The sequence below is a fragment of the Melospiza melodia genome, chromosome 16 (genome assembly GCF_035770615.1).
Source record: "Melospiza melodia melodia isolate bMelMel2 chromosome 16, bMelMel2.pri, whole genome shotgun sequence".
Lineage (NCBI taxonomy): Eukaryota > Metazoa > Chordata > Aves > Passeriformes > Passerellidae > Melospiza > Melospiza melodia.
In genome coordinates this window covers 20,451,959-20,479,956 of record NC_086209.1, presented here as the reverse complement: position 1 = coordinate 20,479,956, position 27,998 = coordinate 20,451,959, and the positions used below count along the sequence as shown (strand labels likewise).

At 37.2% G+C, this 27,998-nt stretch overlaps 1 protein-coding gene across 1 annotated transcript; it reads left to right on the top strand.

Moving 5' to 3' along the window:
* The first annotated feature begins 298 nt into the window (after nucleotides 1-298).
* LOC134425858 (transmembrane 9 superfamily member 2-like) lies at nucleotides 299-27,998 on the top strand. The gene is made up of 17 exons (XM_063170874.1): nucleotides 299-508; nucleotides 868-935; nucleotides 2,192-2,285; nucleotides 3,879-4,006; nucleotides 4,233-4,362; nucleotides 5,320-5,447; nucleotides 6,644-6,755; nucleotides 8,858-8,937; nucleotides 9,851-9,959; nucleotides 13,153-13,285; nucleotides 14,279-14,398; nucleotides 14,576-14,633; nucleotides 17,498-17,657; nucleotides 18,300-18,451; nucleotides 19,400-19,511; nucleotides 19,925-20,096; nucleotides 27,360-27,998. The coding sequence occupies exons 1-17, from the start codon at nucleotides 392-394 to the stop codon at nucleotides 27,425-27,427; spliced, it is 1,941 nt and encodes a 646-aa protein (XP_063026944.1). The 5' UTR covers nucleotides 299-391; the 3' UTR covers nucleotides 27,428-27,998.

Below are 27,998 nucleotides of genomic sequence, written 5' to 3'. Positions count from 1 at the left end.
GTCCAGGATGCTCCAAGCCCCCTTCAATCTAGCCTTGAACGCTTCCAGTGATGGGGCATCCACAGCTTCTCTCGGCAACCTGCGCCGGGGCACCAGGCCCCGCACGCACCCCACAGGGAGACATTTCCCCCCGCTATCACGTCTAACCCCGCCCTCTGGTAGCGGGCAGCCGCTCCCCCTTGGCCTGGCGCCTCCGCTTCTTCAGAGTGCCCTCCCCCAAGATGGCGCCCGGCGCTTCCCTCTTCACCGCGCAGCCGCTGTGGCCCCGACCCGGCCGTGACGCGGCTGCCACCGCCTCCGACTGCGCTGGGGCTGCCTTCGCAAGGCGCTGCCCGGGGCGGTCGGGGCTGCAGCTGCGCCTCATGGTGCCTTTGCCCATCCAGGCTGCAAGATGAGGCTGCTGGTTGCCGCACTCTTGCTGGTGGCGCCTCTCGGCGCCGCCTTCTACCTGCCTGGCTTGGCGCCTGTCAGCTTCTGTGAGGAGAGCGAGCAGACCGAGAGCTGTAAGGTGAGAGCCCGCACGGGAGGGCCCGACGTGGGCCATCCCCTCGCTGTGCCCCACGCGGGGCTCCCACGGCGAGGGGACTCCGCGGGGTATTCCCAATCCCGCTGCTCATAGGTGTGGTCCCGCGGGCGGCAGCCTCTGCACCGGGAAGACAGGCATTCCCTTTTCCCTCTGAAGTTTACAGCCCAGCGCTGCGAGGACCCTTAGCTCCTTCTTCCTGGCGTGGCCGGGGCCTGTCAGCAGCCAAGGGTAACTCCGTCATGGGGTAGCAGCATTTGCTGGTTAGCCTCGCGTTTCATACCGGCCACACGTTTGTTTCTGAAAGTCCGTATTTTCATGCTTTTTCTCCTTTCCTGTTTCAGTCACTCATTGAGCTCTTCGTGAACCGGCTGGACTCTGTTGAATCAGTTCTGCCATACGAATATGATGCGTAAGTACATCCCAATACTTTTCCAGAAGTGTTTGGAAAGACGATTTTCTGTTACTGTAAGGGTGTCAGTATTGTGGCTGTAGGGATGGAAGAGTGAATCCGGTGCTCAGTGGCAGGAATTAAGTACAAGAGGGTGGGAAGGATGAAGGCCACACCTGTGCCACCTGACTGTCTGAAGTTATTGTTTAAAAAAAGGCTGCAGAGTTTCTTATGGGTGCATTTTTTGAGCTGAGTACAAGATTTAGTGTTCGCTGTTTGACATATTTGAAAGTTCTTTCTGCTAGGCAAATCTATGACATAAGGTGCTTTGAGTTCCTTTTTTCCCCCTGATAATTGAAAGAAACTCAGAGACCAGTCACTGTTAACTTTCCTCTTTTTTTTGCCAAAACTCTGTAGCTAATTCTTGGTTTGCTGGTTTTGGTTTTTTTTAATTTTGATTCTTTTATATGAAAACTTCTACCTGCTTTTGCAGATATTTATAGGCCTACAAAGCGATGATAAACAATATGATTTGCAGTCTTGCTGCTGGGCACAGAAAAGAAAACTTGCAGGTATTTTAGTTCTTTCCCTGGGCAGTGCAGCAGTAGAAGTGAGATGAAAGACTAGCTAAGAAATCCCCCATCTCTATTTCCTTTAAACTTTATGGAAGCCAGTGAATTAGGACCATTGATTGAGGAAAAGTACTTATGTTCCAAAGATGGGTTTGTTTGTTGTTATGTTGGGGTTTTTTAATGCAAAGCCAGAAGGGTTACATTCTCCCATATTCAGCAGTTTCAAGCTGTATATAGCTGAAAAGAATTGGTGAATGCTGTTTGGCGGTGTGGCACTGTAAGACTGAAAACACTTTCCTTCTTTGAAATGCGTTTTGTGTTAAATGCTATTTGTAAATATTCCTTTAAGAAAGGAGTGTAGTTTTTCAGAAACTTTCTGCATGAGAAAAATCTGTAGTACAGTGCCTTTTTTTCCCCCAAAATGAAACATTCTATTGTTTCTTTAAATTGCCATTTGAAAAGGGTGGGTGAATTAACCATTGTGCATTTTGTTAAAGATGTGCTGGAATATGTATAGGTTGAAATTGATATTAAAATAGATTTTACCTTTCTTTGCAAAGGCTCTCAGATTTTTAACTACCAGTGGCTAAACTGTTAAAAATCATGAAAACTACTAAGGATGTAATTTAAGAATTTGTTTTAGGCTGGTATTTACATTTATATGTCAATTCAAAGTAAAAGGGAACCTTTGCTACTTTTTTCCAGTTTTGACTTCTGTCAAGATAAGGAAGAGAAAAGACCATCAGAAAATCTTGGACAAGTACTGTTTGGGGAGAGAATAGCATCGTCTCCATATAAGGTTATTTTATGCCTTGAAGTTGATCCTGTTTAAATTTGATAGCCGTTGTTCTGATGGCTGTAATCCATAGATATAGCTGAAGATTTGATGACTGGGTGACTATTTTTGTTTATATATTTTAATATAACAAATATAACACTATGGTGTTTGTGTAATAAAACCCAATAAAACTCCTCCCAACCCAAAGGCATCTTAAGTTGGTTAATTACAGTTAGGAAACTGAGCTAGTGATCACCCTTCTTGCCTGTTGCTCTGTGGTAGAGAAGTCCAGAAACTATATCTTAGGTAGTTATTTAATAGCTGGATGTAAGATGTGCTAGATGATGTGAAATAATTGATTTATTAAATGTAACATTGGAGACTATAAAGTGGTAGTTCAGAAACTTTTTTGTATACTTGGTTGTAGTATTGGGCAACTTCCAGAGTAGGAAGGGGAAATTAGGTTATGGCTCTCTTGGGGCTTTTCTCTGCTTGTATATACTTATCATCTGCTGTCAGATACCAGATTTTTCAGTGTTGATGCATATCACTTGGAACCTTCTGTAAAATAAATGTATGGAAATATTTTGTGGGTTGGGTATGTGGTATTTTTCTGTATCATGCCCTGCATTAGCAATGATCAAATGTAGCATATCTAAAAAGCTGTGCCGTCAACTTGGGACAGTTATTAGCAGCGGCGGAGCTGTGGTCAAACAGTGGCTCTTGGTGTTTGAGAGCTGTATGGTTTCAAATGCAGTTTCCAGACTTGGATTTGCCAGTGAAGCTGAAGACTGTGCTATGTGTGTGTGTGTGACGATTGCTAGATAATCCAAATCCCTGTGAGAAAAAGAGGCAGCAGTTTCCGAGTCTGCTGCCACACAGTCTTAAGGGACCTGGTCACATCTTTTCATTAGTCTGTTAAGTACGTGATGCCCTCTCCCTTACATGAACTGCTTTTAGAAATCTCCTTGATTGTCTGAGCTAATGTAATTTTAAGTCTTATGACTGGTGGTAACAAGAAGCTTTTAAATATGTAGCATGATGGGTCATTTGGACTGGATATATAGTGAATAGATTAGGTGTTATAACAGCTGTTTGAAATGGCTGTACACAGCAGTAATTAAGAAGTGCTGTTCCTGGTTAGCATTTGGGCCTTAATAATGTTAAAATTTTCAGTCATGCTTTAAGCTCACTAACAGATAAATACTAACCGGGTTAGAAGTTGGAGATGCAAATTTGAGTGTGTTTGTGTTAGGTGATGTCTATGCTTGAAGCTTGGATATTGTGCAACTTATGTTTTTGGCAGCCTTATCTAACTTGGTTGTCATGGAGAAAGCCAGCTAAAGTTAACATGAAACGTTCAAGAATGGTGTAGTGAAAGTCTGTTTTAGCCCACGATGAAATTATCAAAATAAACTGGTAAAAGAAAAAGCAATACCTTTTCTACTAATTTTCAATTTTCAGTCCTCAGGGTTTATCCTTCAGAAACTTACAGTAAGGAGCTAAAGTAATTTAAGAAAACACTTCCCTAACTTATCTGAAAAAAACCCAGAATGCTAAAAGATCTTTCAAGGAAAATTGAAGTGACTTTTTTGTGTGTGCTTTTTTTAACAGTTCACTTTTAAAAAGCAAGAAACTTGCAAGAAGGTTTGTACAAGATCATATGACCCAGGAAACACTGCTGATAAAAGCAAACTGGCTTTTTTGAAGAAAGGAATGCAATTGAATTATCAGCATCACTGGTAAGCCAAGACATATGGTTTATTTTCTGGTTTTGGACATTTGTTACCTATGTTTTAAGTTGTTGCTTTCTTCCTTCTGTGTGATAATTGTCTGTGTGATAATTGTCTCTAATGTGCGTCTTGTAGGCGTTACTGAAAAGTGTGTGCATTACATGAATGTGAAATGTCACTGTGAAGTGAGGTGCACCCCTTTCTGAGGACGTGTTCTTTGATGATTTCTGTCTAGGATTATCGATAACATGCCTGTAACGTGGTGTTATGATGTGGAAGATGGACAAAAATACTGTAATCCAGGATTTCCAATAGGATGTTTTGTTACTCCAGATGGTAGAGTTAAAGATGCTTGTGTTATAAATGTAAGTGGTGGAACTTTCTTTGTTAGTATAGGGTGGTTTCATTTGTGGTTTTACTTTCAAGCTTTGTTTTCCTGAGAAAGAACAGATGTGTTTGTAAACATGCTTAATGTTCAGACTGTGGGCACTGACAGAGCTGAGTGCTGCTTGTGTGTGCAGTGACTCACTGATACAGTTTTCCAAATAAAATGTTCTTAGAGATCTTTGACCAATATATGTTTAATAAAGCTATAAAAGAATGGTGTCAGTGTTTAAAAGCCTTAAAAAATTTGAGATTTTATTCTGAAATTTAATGTGTATCCATCCTAGTACCTATTTACTTTTTGTCTGTCATGTTCACATGCAAGATGTTCTTTTATCAGTATCAGATAGAGGCTTTCTAGTGAAGTCCTAGAAATGAGCTCTGTGTAAAAGTTGCAAAAATCATGTCTAGCACAGTTTACAAGTTAAATGTGTCAGGGTTTTCCCAGGTCGCTGAAGGTTTATAAACACAGCTGTGACAGAGAAAATTATGTTGACAGCTGGAAATGTGTCAGTCATCCTGGGAGATCCATTGTGAACTAGTACAATTACAGATAGTAGTGATAATTTTATCCCTCCTGGATGAGGGACAGCACTCCTCTTGGTGAGGAGAGAGCTTCCCATGACTCTGCTCTACCACTTGACCTGCTGCTTTTGTGCACTGCAGTCAGTTAATTTGTATGCAGCAGGTCTGATGCTTCTTTGAAGTGTTGCATTTATCATGCACGTTCAGTTTACTCTGTCTACAGTGACCTTCCAACTCAGTTACTCCTCAGGCTCCCCAGACAGTTGAAAGTGATCTTTTATACAGGTATATTAATGTTGAAGTGTTTGCCTTTGTAACTCCTTCATGCAACACCAGTCTCATGATAAAGTTCTTGACTTCTTGTGCCCTCTCCTGTTGGAGAAGTTGCTCAGTCTCCTGATCATGTTTTGTAGTCAGAGTTTAACAAGAAGAACACTTTCTACCTCTTCAACCACGTTGACATAACAATCATGTACCACAGCGGGAAGGATGAAAACTGGCCTGGTGCAAGACTGGTGATGGCAAGACTGAGACCACAAAGGTAATTGTGCATTAAAGCATCAGGTTCTGGTACTCTGGAGTCCTAACAGCAGTTCCAGAGAGAACAGTTCCTTGGAGATGTTATTGGAGTTAAGAAATTCTGAGTAACTTGTTATTCTGACTTCTGGTAAAGCTTTCGGTGTGCTGGTTTATGTCTGGAGCTGTTTACAAGGACAATTCCACAACTGTAAATGTCATTTAACTTTGTTTTGAAGTGTTTCCCGAAGTCCCTTGTGATGGAAAAGCTACTTATGCAGACTTTTAGAACCTGACCCAAACAACAGAGCCTTTTTTGTGTTGTGGTTGACTTGTATCTGGGTGTGTATGTTTTCAGATACACTGAGAAACACCCTTTCACTGAGTGAGTTTCCCATGCCAGATCTGTTACCTGTCTCCTAAATGTACTTTGGATGAACATACAGGTGTACTTTTTCCTGTGTAAATTTGTTACAGAGGCATAGTTGAAATACCATGTTAACACTGCGATTCAGAACTGAATGACAACAACTAATTTCCTAAGAAGACTAACTGATTTTCTCAAACAGTAGCTGCTTAGTTTTTGTGTTGTCCAGAGTGGAGGTGCAGCAACTCAGAGGTCAGAAGAACGCTGGAGCAACTACTTTGGCCTCTGGTCAATCTGTTCATACACAGTTCATATTTATCTGTATTTGAAAATTGCAGCCCAGTTATAAAATTTCAAACTAGATAGTTTTTTTATAGCTAAACGTTTCTCTCTTTTCTGTAGAGGTTAAGTAAGTTAATAAATTACACTGCCACAGTTTCTGAAGTCATACAGACATGCTTGGTACAACATGACTTGATTGTACTTGGTTTTTCTCTTGCGAACGTACAGTGTTGTTTTAGTGAATTATACTTGTTATACAAGTATTTTATATTTATTCCTTCCATGAGTGCCAGGAAGATTCTACCAGTCTTACTCATTTTTTCATAAGTGCTTTATCAGTAGCATCCTGAATGGCTGAAAAATGAGAATTTCCCTTTTCCCTGGCAGTGCAGACCACGAGGGGGCAGTTAGGTTGCACATAACCTTAATTTTGTCATTCTCCGACCAGGTGCTTTGCTTCAACCTTGAAGCTCTCCTTATGGGGAATATTTGTAGTTGGAGCACAATGCTTTATTTTTTTTAAAGAAAATTGAAGTTTTTAAAAATTTTATTTAACTTCTTTTCCCTGTTAGCTACAAGCATACAGATGAGAACAACTTAAGCTGTGAAGGCCCACCTATGGAGATTCCTGGAGAATTCACCAATAAACTGAATTTGGTTTACACCTACTCTGTGACATTTGAAGTAAGTATTAAATGTGTTACATGAATGTGTGATTCCACAAAAGAATGAAATCAGAGCAATTGGATAACTTTCTAATAGCTGTAAGTGGATTACAGCAGTGTAAATTCTGTAAGGATGGTCTTGTGAAGTATTTTTCTGAAAATCTTAACAGGTTTTTTGTTCTTGTAACTTAAGTGACACTATGAAAATATAAATGAAGGTTTTTTTTCCCCCTGTGTTTTATTTCTAATAGAAAATTAGCAGATTGTATAACTGGAAGTGTTGTCTTCCTTGAGGTAAATGCTGCTTTCAGATTTCAGTCAGGCTGCTGAGAGTCTTATGTTAAAGAACAGTTTATATTTGGGGACATTTTGTTTGTTAAATGTTGATTGTAAAGTTTTATCTCATGAAGTTGCAGGGTTTGTCTCATTTTGTGTGGTGTTTATTTTTTTCACTGGCTTTTTCTTGAGTAGGTGATAATTTATTTTTTACAATTAATACTCTAATGTTTACTAATACACTAATGCTTTATTCAGCCTGTAATGAGTTAGAAGGAAGTTTCTTTCTGGCAAACGGGTCTTTATCCCAGCATGGAAGTGAGCCTCCTGTAGGTGTGACTATAATTTGATTCAAGGTACTTCAAATCTTGGTACCTGTGTTTCAGTCCTGAAAGCGTGGTTGTTTTTCTGATGTAACACACCAGTCTTAGAGGGTTTGGCTTGAGACCACAAGCTTGTTTTGTACAGACAATGAAGCAGCTGTGATATGGCAACAGCTTTCATCCTGCCAAACTGAATTTGATTTGAACCAGTGACCTTGAGGTGCAAGGCTCGGTAGCCTGTTACTTTTCCCTTGAGATGCCCAATCCTCTTTCAACTCTGATTTTCCTGCATGAATGAGCCTTCTTTCATTAACATTTGTGTTTAAATCTTGAGGTAAATTGTGATTCAGAACTTCAGTATGAGCTTTGGTTACACAATGGGTGAGTTGTTTGGGTACCCACACTCTTTCTCCCTGACATGCAGCAGGTAAGGCTCACATCCAGTGGGTTTGGATACTTCCAGCAGGTGGCACTTCCAAACTGCTTATTGTCTCTGTCATCCATAAGCCTTGGTTTGAAATAATACCTTCTGTGTTTTACTTTTTATTAGTAGTTAAAAAATAACTTGAAAGTGGAGTCTTTATCAGTGAGAAGCATTTTAAATAGGAAAGCATCCGTTTAAGTAAGCCTGACTACATAAAGCATAAATATATAACTGTTTTGTGGTCCTTTTTAATGTACTTCTGATGAAAAAGTTATGGGGTCTGCTTTAATTAATTGACATGGACAAGGTATTTAGCACTGTGTGAAAAGTATGCATCATCATGGCTCTAATGTTTAGTACACAAGTGTACAAAAATAAAAGTATGAGAGCGGTTTGGTACTTAGCTGTGCAAACTTAGCACCTTGTGCGTAAATGAAGAAATTCAGCAGAACTTCGTGCCAGTCAGGAGATAGAATTTGGTAGCGGGACAACATATGTGTTCATCCAAAGAGAGCAAATAAAAATAAATAAATGGGGACAACAAGGCTTGTGAGTCAGAGTCCTCAGTTGTAGACATGGAGGCCATCAAAGGAATATCTGGAAATGAAAGTTGTGTGCCAGGAATCAGACTGGAAAATAGTCTGTATCAGCCAACACTATGGCAGAGAGTGAAGAAGCCTGTGCTAAATCCATTAAAAGTGATTAGAAGAACATATTTCTAGCTTCCCTTGGAATTTTTCTCTGGAGTACGTTTGACAAAGTTGAAATTTCAAGATCATTGTGCTATGCTGGGAAAATCTTGTAGTGATGTCATAATGGTTTTTCAGCTGTTGGGATCTGCAGGCAGCTACATCCCAAATCATGGAAAGATCAGGCTTAGTGAAGCCTAATTTAAAGGTAGAAGATGATGATAGGAGATTTCAATGAAAATTCACTCTTTTAGAGTCTCTAGAGATGAATTACATCCAGCGTTGATACCAAACTTAGAAATGAATGCTGACTGGAAGGTTTGGGAAGAGATGTGGTATGCTTATTTCCTCTTGAGATTTCAACAAACTTGTACTTGCTTCTATTAATTACTGTTTCACTTCCTTATAGGAAAAGAATAATATTAAGTGGGCTTCCAGGTGGGACTACATTTTGGAGTCCATGCCACATACAAACATCCAGTGGTTTAGGTAAGATTTGCATTTATTCAGTGAGTAACCTTGCAGGGGAGCACAAAGATTTCTTAGTTGTACTTCTAGGGAGATAGAGCAATGTCTGTAGGTTTTCAGTCAAGAAAAGTTTTTGCTTTCATATGTGAATTAAGCTTTCATCTCTTGGGAGCAATTGTATTACTGCATTTTGTGAAAGGAATGCCTCAACAGTATCCAAAAGGAAAACAGCTTACATTTTTTTACTTTATCATCTCCGTTCTGGAGAAGTTTTGAGTCGTCGCAGCTCTGCAGTGTTCTTTCTGTTACTGTCTGGCTTTGACTGCCAAATGAGAGGTACATATATATACTGCATGTTTTGTACTCAGCAGCTGCTTACAGTGAAAACGTCTTTTTTTATGGGTAAAAGATGTATGTGAAAAGCTCTTGCTTATTTTATTTCCCTCCATAGCATGGGAATTATACTAAGTAAGTATATAATTTGTGTTGAAGTGTTATTGTTTTGCAATGTAAATCTTGAAAAGGCTAATCCAAATAAATTGTTCTCTACAAAATATTAAATGGCACAAAATCAGTTTCATTGGTTAATAGATACAAAACCTATTTGACAGTCAGCATTAAGAACTGTAGTTGTTTCATCAGGGAAATTACTTCTTAGCTATATAAGGAAGAAAATAAAGAAAAACAATATGTAAATGTGTTCAGAATTAGCAAGGTATCATGAAATACTGTTTTACTCATTTCTGTCTCCTAAGAAGTCAGAGACTTTTAAGTAATGTACCTTTATTTTCCCCTTCTCTGAATGGGAAAATACTGAAAAGTCTGAATGTCTAAGGCTTTTCCTCAGATCTGAGCTGTACATGTAGTATGAACTGATACGTCTCCTGAAACGTGAATAACTGGATTCAAAGTTTGACATTTTCTTTATCTGCAGTATAATGAATTCCCTCGTAATTGTTCTGTTCTTATCTGGCATGGTGGCTATGATCATTCTGAGGACTCTTCATAAAGATATTGCAAGATACAACCAGATCGACTCTTCTGTGAGTAAAATTTACAGCTTTTACATGAGCACATTTTTCTGTCCATAGTGATGTCTGTCTCTTAGTTTTGAGTACAGTCTAGAGAGATGTATCATTATGATGAGTTTGATACATGTTAATATCTCTGGGGATTAAAAATTATTGGAGATACTCTGATTAACATAGGCTGATACAAATTGATGTTACCTGTGGCTGGAAACTGTGGTGGAATTACTTTGTTTAGTTAGGAGATCATAATATTGCAGTTCATGGGCAACACAACTTCTGACCTGTGGCTGTGTTAGAGCTACTTGGTATGTGCATAAATGATACTTAATTTTATTTGTGAATACAATTCTCATGGTAATCACTGTTTTAAACTGAGTCTAGTTTGTTTAAATTGCTATCCGACTGAACCTGTTGTGAGTTTTTTTGAGATATGTACTCCTTAAAATGGGAAAGCTGCAGGTTTTCATAGTGGAAGTGAATATAACTTGGAAAGAGTTGGAAAGACTTGACCGGTAGACTGAGAGTAATTTTTACTCAGCATTTTTCTCATTGGTAAAAGTGGTATCTGCAACTCAAAGATGAGGAGTAATGTCAGATGCAACAAAGGTTTGAATTTTCACTTTTGTTGCTCTCCATCTGGTTAAAGAAATACTTCAAAATGCACAAAAATGTTTCATATTGACTGTGAATTCTGTGTACTGATACTTCTGTTCTTCTTTGTGGTTTTAATATTGAATATCTTTTGTTGATGTAAATCTAGACAGTGATTTAAAGTATGATGATTTTTCTCACATCCTTTAACTGATAGTTTTTGTGAGGCTTCTATTTGATCTCTCAATTAAATTGTGTTCAATATTTTATACTGTGTTGTCTTTATTAGTTGATCGTTCTTAATGTGATAAAGAGCAAGACTTGCAGAAACTTGATTAGTTTTTATAAGTAACATCAGGGATAGGTGCGACTTTCAGAAAGCCACAGTTTTTATTTTCTTGCCAGGTGTGAGAGACTTAAAAATGTGTTGCAGCTCAAGGAGCTTATTTAAAAAGGTGTGAAATAATTGTGCAAAAGAGGACGTTGGCTGAAGAAGATGCAGAGAAGCAAAGTAGTATCTCACATTTAGGGGATGCTGGTGATTGTACTTCAGAAGAGATTGATGCACCAGCCAGTGACTGTGGTCTTAGAATGTGCATTTAATGTTTCAGCTGATGCCAGCTGGATTTTAGTGTGATGTGGATTTAGTGAGACATTAATTAATGAAGTGTTCAGAAATCATTAGATTACTTTTATGGTCTTATGACTAAGAGAGGATTCCTGAACTGAAGAGAACTCATGTCAGTATGTTTTCACCAGTGAGAGGTAAAGTGGTTTTTCTGTTTGTTTGGTTTTTTGTTTTTTTTTTTTCCTAAAATCTTTGTAATGACTGCTTGAATGTAGAGGACTTGAATCTTCGTTAGAATGTTTTGAACACTAAGCTAAATTAATGGGTAAGATGAGGATTACAGCACCTTTGAAAAGTTTAGAGTAATTTTGCTCTAATATTGTTTGAAACCCTAAAATACAGCTTACTACTTGGTTTGGCTGTATAGTTCTTATCATTATGTTGTAAAGGTTAGCAGTATGAAATGCTGCTGAATTTTTTGAATAGAAGTCTGAAAAATACTCTGACTCTTAGCTAATTAGCCAGTAATAAAATAACTTAATTAAAAAACAAAGCTTTGAGACAAACTGTGGCGCATAGGCTTATATAGGATAAATCAAGAGTCTCAATCTGCCATAGTTTGTTTCCCTTTATTTCTTAAATGAAGATAATTACCATGTAGCTATTTGTTTTAAAGTTCACATTAGAACCAGAAGGTATATTTTGAGTGCATTTCCCAGATGAGTTGTTGACAAGGATTCTGTATGAGTCATTTCAAATCTGTAAACATATTCTGTGTTCTATCAGGAAGTGAAGTACTAAGCGTTTATTCCTGCTTAGTGTTTACCATTTTGGAAACAGAGATTTGCTTCAGGTGGTAACCTTTGCAAGTCTTCCATTCCTTGCATACAACTACCTGGGAAACGCCTTTATTTTGCCTTACCTCAACAATTTTCTTGTTATTATCACAATTAGTTTGAGTTCAGACTTCAGTTTTGTATTTATGCTTCTTTGACCAAATGAATCTTTCTTTGCTGAAAGAACACTGATGTGTGGAATTATACCTGGATATCTGGTATAATTTTCTATCAGGTATAGGCTGTGGTTTTGTATTTTAATCAGTGTTATCTTGTGTTTAATAGTTTTCAATTTTTGTATTCATATATCAACCTTCTGAGAGTAATTTCTAGCAAGCAGAGGTATCAGTGTGGGGAAAGCAAAGACAGTCTTCCAGAAAAAGAAAAGTTACATCATCTGTATGTCATTCACTAGTGTGATCTGCTTTCTTTCTTCCCCTGTTTTTGGCAAGCTTTAACTCTAGTGATAAGCAGACCTTTGAACTGAACTCAGTATTACATTGAATGGAACCTGTAGCTTTTAGTCACAGGTACAGGTACCTTATGAGGGGTAGAGGGGTAGAGGGTCTTCTTGTGGGGTTGATTATCTGTGGTTGTGTGCGTTAGTTTTGTTGTTTGGTTGTTTTTTGTGAGGGGAGGTGTCTGTTTTGAGTGACTTTATTGACAAGTTTTGTTCTTCAGCAGTGGTTCCTTAGAGCCACTGGACTGAGGCTTCCCCCTACCGATTCCGTCCTTTCATCCATTCACATCTGGCAGTGGGCCAGAATGTTTGTACTTGTCCCTCATGATTCCAGGGTGCAAACTTCCTTCTGGGCTACAGAGACAGTTTCATTCTTTTTCAGTATTGTCATTGAGACCAATAGACTTTGAAATCAAAAGAGAAAAAAATAAATACATGAACTAGATTGAAGTTAAAACTAAACTAAATGCTTTGTTTTAGTTTGAATCTAGAATGATTTTCTCTGGTTTGACTAATTACGTTTGCTTTTTCTTGCTTTAGGAGATGAGAATATTCTTCGTAAATCTTGCCTTTTTCACTGAACCATTAGGGGGTTATAAAATCAATGAGTGATGAATCAGATGCAATTAGTCTGCCTTTGGATCTTAACTGGAAGCTAATCAAAATTTAAATACGTATTTTGCATCTTGTTTGTGTTAATTCACTACTGCATTATGTATTGCTGCTAAAGACATTGTTGATTTTATACAGGAAGATGCCCAAGAGGAATTTGGCTGGAAGCTGGTTCATGGAGATGTGTTTAGACCTCCAAGGAAGGGAATGTTACTGTCTGTCTTTTTGGGCCAAGGAACCCAAATTTTCATTATGACATTTATTACTTTATGTAAGTAACTTCATTAAGGTGATGTGTATGTAGTGTAATAGTAGTAAGAAATATGCAATATTATTATATAGAAGCCTTCTTTTGGAAATAGAGTTCTTCCTTTAGTAACATAAAATATTAAGGCAATTTCATAACAGCAATTAGATAGCTTTAGTGAGGCTGTTGTAAGCGTTTAAAACTTTGTGATATCTGGGCTAATGCTGATTCTTCATGAATTCAGAAATCAAACTTCCTTCTTACAAGTTTCTTTGTTCCGGGAACCCTTTCTGTCTAATATATTTGACATGAGGCTGCAGCCATACAGAAATATGAGCAAGAGTGCATGCCAGTGAAATAGTACTGACACAATGTTGAGATAATGATAGCCTACCATAAATAGCTGTATATGCATGGGATTTTGTAACCTGTTACAAGGTGCTATTTTATTATTCGTTATCTGTAAAATTTATGAGCATTCCTTTTTTTACTGTACAGTAGAATTGGAAAGTACACTGATACTTAGTACAGAAGAAGAATCTTTCAAATTTTGTTCTCCAGGTTTAACTCAGATTTTGGTCTTTCATAGGGGAGCTGCTTTTTTCGATTTATTGCATGATACTGCAAGATTACTAGAATTTTCTTGATAGGCTTGTCTGTCATTGTTGATCACAACTCTGTGTCCTGCTTAGCAATGATAGTTTCCTGCACAATCAGTTTAGTAATATAGAAAGAAATTAGTGGCAAGAGAAAATGCTTTTGATGGATGGTGGCATTTTATTTTTCAGCGTTTTGGCTATGGGAAGTTTTCTACTTAAGAGAGGAGGTGAAAATAATGCTTTTGAACAAAACAGTACCATTAGGGGTATGTTTATGTGATGAGGTTGTACAAGAGCTTAGACACTCAGCCTTCATTTAAATATGTGGTAGTGAAAGGGATAAACCTTCACAGTGATCTGTGTTACAGGGATGTTTTGACATGTGTCCACAAATAACTAAATTTTTTTGTTTCTTTAGTCCTAGCTTGCCTTGGTTTCCTTTCTCCTGCCAACCGTGGTGCTCTGATGACCTGTGCAGTTGTATTGTGGGTCTTACTTGGAACTCCAGCTGGTTATGTGTCTGCTAGAATGTACAAGAGTAAGTACATGCGTTTATTTAATGTGACACAAAGTGTTAAATTCAGAATTGCTGGAATGAGTATATACCTCCAATTGGAGCTGGTGTCTCAGACAGTGTATCTGCTTTGTGCTGCCATTCTGCCAAACAGTTGGAAAAAGTCTTGACATTGAAATTGTTTTTACTTTTTCTCTTCAGCATTCAGAGGTGAGAAGTGGAAGACCAATGTCTTGCTTACAGCTCTGCTGTGCCCTGGGTTAGTATTCTTTCCCCTCATTCTTTCTTTTATTCTTAACTATAAACAAATCAGAAGTAGGAAGGAATTGGGGAAAAGCCAATTGTTATGATGCTTGTCTGTGTGACTTTGTGTATGGTACTCCCAAGCTGTTCCTTTTGTGCATTGCCTATCCGTGACTATAAAGAAAAGGGGATTCTGGGGAGCTGGAGCCTGGTACAGCTGGAACACAGCTTCTTGGCTTCTTGTTTTGTTGTCAGGTGTGGGGGTAGGAGGAGTGGGGCAACTCTCTTGCAAGGTTGTGTCACAGCCTTTGGGAATCACTGCACCAGAACACTGGGCACAGTGCTGGGGTAATTCCAGTTTGGTACTGCAATACTGGGTGGTTCTGGTTATAGTCTTCTTACATGTGAAGAACATGGTTCACTCTCCTGTAAAAATTTAGGGTTTAATAGATGACAATAGGAGACAAAGACAATAAAGCAAAGATGTTATGGCTAGATGTGTCTTGGCACACCTGCTATTTTCGAAAACACCCTTTATGTATCGTTTCTACTGCATCAGCTTGTTACATATTCATAAACAATTATGCATAGTAAATTTTTCCTCAAACTAGTTTACATATTCCAGGAACTATTTTACATGGCCCCTCCACCTTTTTAGAGCATGTGTATTTCTAGGCTCTGGTTTTGGCTCCTTCTCTTTATCACTTCCAGCTTGGGCCTTGGTCTGTGCTTTCTTCAGACTATGAGTGCTGATAGTTGGCATATCTGTAGTAGGTGTCCTCATCCTGTGTTCATTGGATGTTATCCCATCCAAGCAGGCATTTTAACACAAGCATACTTATATCAGCTATTTCACTACTGTGTCTAAGCTTAATTAACAACAGAAATAAAAACTATATCTTTATAGCAAAGTTACTTTAGCACCACACATATAGGATCCATTTTAATATTTGTAGAAAGCTAATATTATAATATGTATATATTACGTTGCATGAATGTAGGTGGTGTCCAGTTTGGGATGTGGCTGTAGTGTGTATCATACTGTATAATGTGGGCAACACTGTCCTGCTTGGGAAGAGCAATAGCACTTCAACCTTTTGTTTTCTCATAGCTCTTAATGATCTTTTTTGAGAATTAGTGGGGAGAGGGAGCAGAAATTCATTTCTTCTGCAAGTCTTCCATGTTTCTTGGTTGCACCTTTGAGTACATGAAGTCGTCCCTTGGCAAGTATTTTTGGCAAAAGTGGAAGAAAAGATTATAAGTTTCTTGGGGTATTTCTTTCCCCCAAAGCCTCAGAATGAATAAAACATGACTTGGCTTCAAGTAAAGCAGAATTTCATCAAATTAAACAAGTTAACAATCAAGTCTAGTATTTCTGTGACAAATCTTACTTCTTAACAGAATGTGCTTCAGTCTCCCTGCTCTCATTTAGGTGTTATCAGGAGAAAGAAGAAAATATATATCAATGGAAAGAATACTGTGCTAGTCAGTTAAACTCCCAAATAAATTATGTTTCACAGAGGAAGTAAAATGACAGAGGCTGACAGAATATGAACAGATGCCCTGGTTACACTGTGCTAGTTCAGTGAATTTGCATAATATCATAAACAGCCCAAGGCCTTTTTAATCTCAGTAGACTGATGGGAGTTCATATTTGCAGTATTTTTAATAATTGTGGAGGGGGTAAGTGAGGTCTATGTTATGAGCCTGGGTAGATGATAAAGATCAGAAAGACTTTTAAAATGATTTGATTTTCTTTTTTTGTTCAACAAGATGCTTACACCAGGGGTCGCTTGGGTGTGCTTATTCAACAAGTCTGTTTCCCCAAGCAGTTTTGGCAAATGTCAGGACTCTCCTATGAAAAAAAGGAGCCTGTCTATTGCTCTAATCCTTACTCCTTCCTTTTTAAATTAAATACAGGGTGCATGTTCACTTTGGGGCAGCTTAAATTCTGTCTCAGGAACACTTTTTTTTTAACAAAACGCAGACAGTGGTGCACTTTACAGGACCCTTTCTGAGGCTGAATTTTCTGTGGTGTGTATTTGAATCCAGAAATAATGACAGTTAGCACAAGCTTTTTTTATATGGAGTTCCTTTGCAGAATGAACATTCTGCTTTGTTTTCAGAATGGGATATTTGAAATCTTCATCTCACCTTGATTCAGCAACACCTTGATTCTTGTCTCTGAGTTGTTTCTAGCTTTTGTCCAGGATGTTTAGAAAATGAGGCAGATGTGTTTAAGGGGGGAGGGAAAAGCAGGTCTGGAGGCAAATCATGGCTGATGCAGTCTTTATTTAAATTCTCCAGAAGCACCTGCTACTCAGTATGTGTAACTCCGTGCTTATACAAATATTTCTGTTGTAGAGCAGAGCCCTCTTTAATCCCCCCTTCCCCTTGTGACACAAACTGCAGCAGCACATTAGAGTCCCTGTTGGGAGAGTCCATGGGGCTTCCTAAATAGGAGATTTTGCTATCACTGTATTTATTCAGAAGGAATTTACTATTTATAAGGGACATAAATAAAAAAATATTTATGGTTTTAATAGGAAAGAAGGCCCAAATAAGGAGTTTTTACATTTATTCTGTATTTTTCCATTCTTTGTATAGTTGTTTTCAATGACATATATCTGTTATTTTTTGGTGTTATGTACAGAGTCTTTATTTAAATAATGGCTTTACCATAGGTACATACATTACAAGCATTGGGTGGTGGAGGCATTTTTACTTTACCTGCACCAGTGGCGAAAGAAATTAGGACTGTTGGGAAATTGGAAAATTGAAAGAAGCTACATTTATTTGAACTAATTTACATTTTGTAATACTAAGTGATATTTATTCTTTCTTAAATATTGTAATATATTTTCTGATCTTATTTTTCAGGATTGTCTTTGCTGATTTCTTCATTATGAATCTCATTCTGTGGGTGAAAGGCTCCTCAGCTGCCATCCCTTTTGGCACTTTAGTTGCTATCCTTGCTATGTGGTTTGGAATTTCAGTCCCACTAACCTTTGTTGGTGCCTATTTTGGCTTCAAAGAGAAGGTACGGTCCTTTGAATACAAATTTGAAATACACCTGTCCTCTATAATTGAGCCACTGAAGCAAGAGTTCTAGACAGGATCTGGTTGGATCGAACCATCTGTGATCCCATGATTGTAAAAGGATATTTTACTGTCTTGATATTGAAACAGAGTGTGTATTTGTAATGTCATACCAAACTGGTCTTTTCTGTCCATTCACTAGAATCAGGTATTAATTATGGTCTTGGAGCTCTTACTTGCTATTTGTGCTTCAGCAATAGTAATAGTATTGCTGAGTTTTGAAGTAGTACTTCAGAGAGGCTTCAGTTTTGTACTTCACTAGTTTGAGGTAATGCCAGAGAGCTAAGAAAAAAGAGATGTTATTGGATTTTTTAAAATTTTATTTTGTTTTTAGTTAAGGACTGAACAGATTTATTTTGTGTTCTGCTTTGATTACTGGCCCATAGTTGGAATGTCTAAAGCACATGTGCTTTTTCCTAGTAATGGATATCGAGTTTGTAGGTTCTGTTGTTTGATAACGTATGATGGCTTATGAATGAAAATATAGTTATGTTTATAAATCTTTATATGTTAATACTAGGGCAAAGTAATCTTATTTATGATGTAATAATTAATCTTTTATTTCTGTTATTTTTTTCTACAGCCTATTGAGCATCCAGTGCGTACAAACCAGATTCCTCGCCAAATCCCAGAGCAGTCATTTTTCACAAAGCCATTGCCTGGTATCATTATGGGTGGTATCTTGCCTTTTGGCTGTATTTTTATTCAACTTTTTTTCATTCTGAATAGCATTTGGTGAGTATCACTTTTTTTTTCCCTCTATTTATATAGGTTTGATAATACACATGGTGAGTTTGAACATCCCAAAGCACATAATATAAGGAATAAACCAATTTTGAAAGTTTTTTATAGTTTTGCAAATTTTATGGAATTTCTGGAGCCTTTATATTTATTTCTGTGCTTAGAATTTACAAAACTAATTCTTCTTAAGGAGAACTTCAAAGTTTTATATGAGAGCCCTATTGCCTTGTTTTATCTTTTACATCTGGCTCTGTACAGCACAAATGTGGTTGCATGCTGTTGTGGTTAGGTAGACCCTAATCAATTGTGTAACTATATTACAACTTATGAAACTAATGTGATCTAACAGTTTCAACTGTGTAGATCAGAATCAGGTCAAGATCTTGGGATTCCACGTTCTGCAAAACAAAGACTCCACTCCCCATGACCAATCCACTCCACTCCTGAATCTTGTAAAACCCAATCAAGCAGTGCGTGAAAATTTAAACCAGTGCAATCTTTCATTACTTTCACAATGTAAACGTGAAATGTCTAATACACTGTTCTTCAATGGGAAATATTATCCTGAAGGTGCCAGGTTTTTATGGTGTCATCTGTATAGGTTGAGAGATCTTACAGAACCGTTTTCTAAACCAGTTCTTAAATGCAAATACATTAGATTAACTTTTTATATCAGTCCTCAAAAAATGTGTAATGTAACTGTGCTGAAAAATATAATCATCTGACAAACAGGTATATTGTGGACTTTTGCTTCTGTTTATCCTATGAAAGGGAAGCATGGAGGGAATATGCAACTAATACTCCCTCTGTCAAATTCTGTACTGCAGTAATTGTCACCTTCACTCAATAAAGTTGACTCAGAATCTGGTAATGTGACACTGTGAATTAACTCAGAACTACAACCAAAAATGGACTCATGTTTTTATTTGTTTTTAATTTTAGGTCTCATCAGATGTATTATATGTTTGGATTCCTGTTCCTAGTTTTTATAATTCTTCTAATTACATGTTCAGAGGCTACAGTTTTGCTGTGCTACTTCCACCTGTGTGCAGAGGTAATAGTTGCAGTTCTGATGTAGATATGACTTGTAACTGGAAGATGTGAGAAATACAGGTGAGGTATTCACATACGCTGTGAAATGCTGGACACTATGAACTGATTGCGTTGTAAGTCTTGGCAGGCCTGTCTTAGCCAGTTTTCTGGAATGTGCATTCTGCTTCAAAATAATCTGCTGGCAACAGATAAGCAAAAAAACTGCTTTGATCTTAGAGTAGTTTCATCTTTGTAGTGGAAGCAATATGGCTGACTTTGAAAAAAGAAAATATCTACATGCCATGTTGGAATTTTACTGAGCTAAATTTTACAGAATTAAATGTGTTCATAAGACAATGTTACTTTTTCACCCTCTTATCTATACTCCATTTCCTACATGGTGATTCTCAGCAAGCGGTTTATTGTTTCTTTCAGGACTATCACTGGTGGTGGAGGTCGTTCTTGACCAGCAGCTTTACAGCAGTTTATCTCTTTATCTATGCAGTCCATTACTTCTTCTCCAAACTCCAGATAACGGGAACTGCCAGCACCATTTTATACTTTGGTTACACAATGATCATGGTCTTGATTTTTTTCCTTTTCACGGGTAAGTACAATTTTCAAACTAAAATTAATATAAAGGGCTCTGGTTTTGAAATGAGAAACATTAGGTGAAACTTAGATTACATGAAATATTAAATACAATTTATGACTCTTTGGGTGGTGTTAGTTACATGATTTGTGACACCACACAGCATAGTAAGATTTTTTTTACATTTTCTTCCTAACTTGAAATTACATTTATTTATGGTATAATTAATTTTCCTCTATTGAATATCAAGCCATTATATTTTCAAAGGCCTGTTTTTGTTAATTTTATCAAATATTATAATTTTATGTAATATCAAGTATTTTGTTCATTTCATCAATATCGAGTATTAACTTGATTCTGGATTTCATAATTGGTTCTAGAAGTTCTGTAGTTAAAGATAATTTCTCTCTGCCTATGGAGTATAAAAGATATTTTCAGTTTTCACTATCAGCAAGTGAAGGAGGCTGGTGCTGGGGAAGAAGTGAATGTTGACAGGATAGAGTTTTAGTACTGTTAGAGTTGTCTTACTTGCTCGTTAAATCACTTCATAATGATGGAAATGTACCTTAACTGGATGAACCAATTTGAAATATGGCTCTCCAGTGTTAGTTGTCCAACTTTTCTGATGTAACTCATGCAAACAAAGTATCTTCCAGAGGATTATTTTAATGTTCATAGTCACTTGACTGAAACAATAATTTTGAGGCTGTTTTGATGAGAAATTTGTGCCAAATATACTATGTGTTAGTGAAATAAGAAGCTCTTTGAAGGGTACTGGCCTTGAAAAGTAGCCATGAGTGTTTTACCTTGGTGTTCATCATACTGCTGCTGTTGTAGATGTAGATTTAACACATGAAGTCAGATCTTTTAGGTGTCACTGCTTGGCTTCATGAAATACTGCAGTGACAGAACTAGAGAAAATGCTTCTTCGCATATGATGGGCTGCTGATAAAAACAGCCATGACAGTCACTCCAAAGATTTGTAATAGAGGATTTCTCTGCAGATGGCATGGTAGTTTATATTGTTGCTTTTTAACTTCTTCTGCCTGTTTGTTGAAAGCTGCTGTGATTATGTTGTGTTCACTTTGTGAAATGCATCTTTGAGTTAATTGCAGTTGAAAAAGAGTGGCTGAAATAGCTAATGAAGTAAGTCTTAACGTCATACTTCAAGTTTGTCAGTGTAACGAGGAGAAGGATGCCTTTCATCCTTATGTATTTAATTTTCCTAGTACTGGTTGGCACAAGGCAAAAAACCCCACTCTTCATAAAACCCTGAAGAAAATTCCTGTATGTGTTTGAAAAAAGCAGTTATGCTGTAGAAATGATATTAAATAACAGTAGCTGTCACTTATTGCTGGTTTTTGTTCTTTAGAAATGTCTCTCTTCTAAGAAGAACAATAAAAGTTCTAAAAAGAAGCAGGGAAAAAAAACTAGGAGGATTTAATTTTTCTGGTTTTTAATTATTAGAAAGCAAACTTGGAAGTTTGCGTATTACCAGTTTAACCTCTGCTTAAATTGTAGTGAAACAGACAAGCTCCAGATGTCTTCTATAATATCTATCTACCTATCTATCTTTTAAAAACCCCCCAAATGATAGTCTAAAATGTTTTAATTACTTTTATGCTAAAGCAATATGTTAATATGTGTCTCAGTTTTAGCATAGGTTAGGTGCTATCCTGCCAATTTCAATATCACTTATAATATGCAAATTGGTAGAATTAAAAATGTCCCTTTCATATATAAAATGATAATTGAAGTTGTCATGCCAGCTGCCGAAATGGTATTCAAAGCTTCAGATATGCTCATCCTGGAGTTCTTGATATGAAGGCCAGTGAGACCCCTGAAGTACAATAATAAACTGTGCTGCAGTTATTTTTGCAGTGTCGTCTTTTTCTTTTGAAAAAAATCCCCACAATGGTTCTCCCTGTGCTGTTTTTGTAGCTCATGAGGAAAGCTACTACATGGCCCTCCTTTTTTTTTTTTTTTTACATTTAATAGAATAGCTAGTCACTAGAAGGTTGATTAGTACAACAGATGCGCAGAGTACGTAATAAATCCTTGCTAATGTAAAATGCTGTGATAACTTTCTTTTCCATATTTAGTTGGGTGATAGATTTTGGGCCTGAAGTGTAAACTGTTCTAGACAAACGGCACAAACAATAGACACCTAACTTTGCTTTGTTTTGTAAAATAATCCTTAGCAGGCATAGCTTTAGAAAATAAGGGTTCAGTTTTTCACAGTTCCTGGAGGTGAAGGAGTTTGCTAATGTAATGTTACACATGCCTTGCATTAATAGCCTTCCAAAAATGGGACCTTGATCTGTTCCACTTAAGTTAGTGCCAGGTATCTTGGTTTTCTCTATTCTTGCCTACTAGGTCTCAGCAACTCTGACAGAAATGCAAGGGGCAGCGCATTGCGTTACCCAGGGCATTTCAAAAGGGATCATAATGAATAAGTAAATAGGAGCTGAATGCTTGTATACCAAGACTGACAGTAATATAATCTGACCAGTGAAATCTGATGATGTGCACACCTAAACCAGACAATTTAATTTTAATGTACAAAGTGCAGCTAATCTTTGAAGAAATACCAAGTGTGGTTGGATGGAGGTAGCTACATTATTACATGTATTTTTTTTGTGGAGGCAAAAAAATCCTGAACATAGTCAAAGCATGTTTCTTTACAGTGACCTCTATTTTTGAACATCATTTTCACTTGTGAGTTAATGCCATTTTCAAAATTGAGTTTTGATCTTCTGGGTAGATTGTGTTTAGAATCTGAGATTCTGAAGCACCCACCACTGTGCGGTGATTGAAACCAGTATGATACAGAGAGCTTTTAAGGTACATGAGAAGTATCAGCCAAGTGCAGAGTGCTTTTCTATTTGCTTTCTTACAATCTGCTCGTGCTTTGAATTCTTCTTTCTTCATTAAACAATAAAGCTAGAAGAGATGAGTAGAGTCTGCTTAATGTATTTTGACATTTTTCTTTGCAATAATCCTTGTTTTTAATTTTGAATTTAACCTGGTTTACTAATAACTGTCCCTTACTCAGTTAGATGCTGGCTTTGTGTATAGCATCTTGTTTCTGTGTACCAGAAAGTGGTAGTACATATATTACAGACCAGACTATTCAACAGAATATAAAGCAGAGGACAAGTTCATCAAAAAACAATGAAGGTGTCAGTGTCTCCCCACTACATATAAAGGGATTTTTGGACATATCTTGCTTCTTGGCTGAAGAAGTGTCTTGAGTCATCTTCATATCTGGATTTGTGAGTTTTAAACGGCTCCTGCAAAAGATCCTTTACCTGTACCTTCCTAGAATGGTAAATGACATGCTGCTGTACACTGGGATGGCATCACTTTCCTAGGATAGTAGGGATTATTTTAAAAGGTAGAATCTTAAAATATGCAGGTCATCTGCTTAGGGGAAAAATAAGGATCTATCCCACAACAGTGAGTTCTTCAATGCAGACCATTCAGGTGTTTTTTCATGCAGTTTAACTTGGTGAATGGTTAGGATTGGGTAAAGACTAGCCAACTAATTTGTTATATTGGATTAAACCAAATAAACTGATTAGAAAGGCTCATTGGAGGAATTGGTGTTAGGCTTGGTGCTGGGTCATTTGACAGAGATGTGCATGTGAAAGATGTAAAAAATCTTAAAATGTGTAGGAGTTCAGACTAATCAGAAAATAAATGTAATGGTCTCAACTCTTGCAGCTAGCGGGGTATTTTACTGATTTGTTTGTAGTTTTAGTTTGTTTGCTGCTTTGTTTGAGTCTTTTTTGTGTTGTGGTTTTTTGGTGTTTTTTTTTAAGTACTTAGTGTTATAATTTTTTTTAAACAGCTTTTCCAAAAACGCTTTTAGGTATCTGTTCTCTGTCATGTTGTGTTCATTGGTGTCTTGAGAAAAGCCTGAGCTGTGCTTCTTGTTGATAGTGCTTCAAAACTTGGGTTTCAGTTTGAATGTGTTTTCAAAGAGGCAAATAAAAGCAACATCCTGGTATGGTCTTATCTAATCCTTACCTAAATACTTCTCCTGTTCTAATGAGAGGCTCATTTTAATAAGGGATGATTTTCATTTTGGTGCAAGATGAGCTTAGAAAACTGGTCAAGATTGAAGTGCTACCTATGCTCTTCAAGAAAATAAATTTCAAGTGTGCAATGTGATATAGCAAGGTTGGATTTTAACTAGTGCCACTAATAATAGCAATTCTATTGAGTAGAGGTACAGATTTTGGAAACAGATGTGCAGTTGTCTGTGTTTTAAGATTGGCTTTAGACAAAGTAGTTAAAAGGAGAATCTGAAAACCTGTGGTACTTGTCAGCGCCAGCCTAAAGATCCAGTGTGAAGTGCTCAAATCTGGAACAAGTGGCAAATTTGTGAAATGGGTTAAAATGCAGAAAATGTGGAAAACATTCTGGCTAGAATTTTCAAACAAGCCACACTAGTTCAGAAGTATTTTTTCCCCTGTTGCTACTCATTTGCAGATCCCTTTGAATGGGATATTTACTGCTATGTAGGAAATCAGAAACATTTTTACTGCTTTACCTTTTTTGGGGCTTATAGTGTTCATGGAATCACAAGTGTCCCAAGGGCTGAAGGGGAAAACACTGAATTTCAGTGGAACCAGGTGCTGTGCTGTGGTTCATGTTCTTAAAAATAGAGGCAAAAATTGAGCTTCTTTTTTTTTGCACTAATATAAGCAATCATGTAGGTAAAGCTACTGTTCAGGAGAACCTTACAAGTAATGTTCTCTTACCTTGTATTACTTTCTGTCCAGTAATACTGGTTGCAGTGTTAACACAACTCTGCTGACCTGAGCCTTTAGAAGCTTCTGATCTGTTTGGCCCATGTTATTTTTAAAAAAAAGGGAAAAAAAAAAAAAAGGCACTAAAACCACCTAGTTGATTTGGTGTGATTCATTTGCATTCCTAAATCTGCAGTTGGATTTCTAACCTAGTTGATAACCAGTTTTCAACCTAGTTTGTGCCACTACCTTTAAACTGATCTTAAAGCATCAAGTGGCTCTTTAGGAGAGGTACCTTTGACAGATAATGGGGTCTTTAGTTCTGGTTTTGATATTTCTGGTCCTTAGAGCTATCCACATCTGGAGTTTGTAGGATATATTCGTTCATGGGAGGGAAGAAGAAATTACAGTGCTGGTTAGCCCCAATTATTGATGTAGAGGTAGCGACAGAAGGAATCTGGCTCACCAGAGAAGGTTCTGACTACCTAAGTCTGTGTCTTGGTGATGAGTGTTGCCTTTCTCTCCTGAATTTATGATTCAAATCTGATATCTGACAAACATTACCACTTAAAAAGTGTCTTACTCTGCTTCCAGTACATTGGCAAAATTTTTGATAAAGTTTGAAAAATGAGCAGGATGTACTTGGTCTTTGATCTGCTAAACAGACTTTTTTAGGAGGGGGAGTAGAAAATCAATGTTACTGGAACTTGTGTAAATCTGTTTATAGATAAAATGGTTATTCACAGTGTGAAGTCTTCAAGTTCTGTTATGACTGAGGCAATGTTTTATAGAAAACTGATGTATTATAAAGATTCAGACTAACAAGGATTGGAGGAAAATATGTGGATTTAGAGTGTGTTCCCATATTAAGTTGTGGCATGCTCAGAAATCCGCAGTAGCTGTCATTCTTGGGATAGTTGTACATTTTTGTTATGATAGTACATTTTTGTTCTAGAGCAGCAGATAAATTTCTAAGGTATCTAATGTGTTAAACATTTGGAAGAAACTGCTTTCAAAGCCATAAAAGGCTTGGAGAGGACTATTTTATAAAAACAACCAGGAAGCAGAGACTGAGAACCATTATTAGAACAAAACTGTGAGACGAAGGTTTAGAGTAACAATGCTGGTATTAGAATATTTGGGACAGTAGGAAGGAGTGGGATATGACCGTGAACTGCTAAGACTTAGTCATGTCAAGCCTACAAAGGAATTGCATTCTTCGTGTGGTTGCTGTCTCATCTATCAATGGCCATAAATCTGCTGTCTCCTACCGTTTCAGAGAACAACAACTGCAAACTTCGAAGGAAAGGGTAATCTGTGGCATATAATAATAGTCTGTCAAAAAGCCTTTAACTGAAAAAATACATGGTAGCATGAGGAATGTAAGAATTGGCATACAGATAATAAGCATCCCAGGATGGGTTGTTTGCTTGGGAAATGTGAAGATATAGTTTGAAAGATAGAAATGTAACTCATAAAAAACCCGAATGCTTCATAAAGAATCTTCTAGTTATTAAGTCAGTCACAATAGTGAAAGAGATTGGATATTAAACATGGGCTGTACAGACAGAAAAGGATAATATAAAACTGGAGGGAGCTGAATGCATGATCTTGTGAATGCCTGCTGTGGAGCTGGGAAGGGCTGTCCCAGGGCTGGCACATAGCTGTGTTTTTGAGAGGGAACTCAGTGCAATTGAGATCTTTCCTTTTGTTGTCTGTTAAGGGTTAACATCTCTGTGGCAGTTTACAACTAGTAAAAGTGTGACAAGTAGTGTGTTGCTTCCTTTAGAGGCTGAAGACTGAATTAATTTGGACTCTGTCCCCTTGCATATGAAGTTCTTAAAGTAATTTAAAAGTAAATGTGATGGACAGTGTCTTTGCAGTTGCCCAATAAAAGTGACTGCCAGTGAAAACCACAAATTTGTTAATCAATTTATAAATAGAAAATTGTTATATACTAATCTCATTCAGTGTTTTGGTTTGTCATTGCTGCTTTCACTTGCTGCTTACTTCCAGCTGCTGAAGCACTCAGAGCATTCCTTTGCCAAAAGGAAGTAACAGGATACACAGAAGAAGAAATTTCAATTCTCAAGTATAAATAGAGCACAATGAATATAAAACTGGGACAGGTGAATTTTTTCAAGGCCTAGTTGTGTGTCATAATTCATAGGTGACAGTGAAGTATTGTAGACCTAAAAAAATCAGTCAGGGGCTGGCTTGGCATGTTTATAAAAGTCAGTTTCTGAATGGGTGCTTGTGTCCCTGCTCATAGTGGTGGCAACACAGTCATCAGTGGCTTAAATGTATGTGAAGCAGCCTGGACCCTAAAAAGTCATCTTTGATCTAAATCAATAACCTAGCTTGAGGATGAATGTGTGTTGTTAAATTTAAGAAGTATTGTCTTTCTGGGTAGTTAGCTGGATTACAGTGTTATATTCTGTCCTGCTGTGAAGTACATGTTAGATTTCTCTGTCAGGGCAGGCTGGAAGATAAACTAACCATTATTACTTTCTTGTTTCAGGGACTATTGGATTTTTTGCCTGCTTCTGGTTTGTAAGTAAGATTTACAGTGTTGTGAAGGTGGACTGAAAAGCTTCAAAGTGTCTTTTGAACATATCCTCCTTGCTGTTTGATAATTTTTACCATGTATTGAGGAACATCCTGTGTAATTATTCTAATTTGTAAAAGTGGAAGACCAGACAACAACAAAAAATGCATATTTTTATTGAAGAAAATGGCACCATTGCCATTTTGATATAAACGAAAATGTTTACATCAATATACTCATTGAACATGTTAATTATAGTAGTTCAAAAATTATATCCAAAATTGATTTAGGATGAATAAGAATTCCGTGAAACAGTTTGTTTGAAAAATTGAGTGCATTATGCAGTCCTCCAGCTGAATTTCCTTGTGACTGGAGTTTGGGGTTTTTTGTTACCTCTTTTGGTTACCATTTATATACCATGAAAGCGTAGGACTGTCAAGTAAATCTATGTAAAATGTGAATTTTTTAAACTAAACTATGATTGTACATATTATCCTGCACATTCTTTACAAATAGGTTATCTTCTTACAAATGTACATGCATTTAGTGTAATGTAGACTTTATTAAAAATATCGACACTGGTTTTTGTTCAAATAAAACTGCACAACTCCA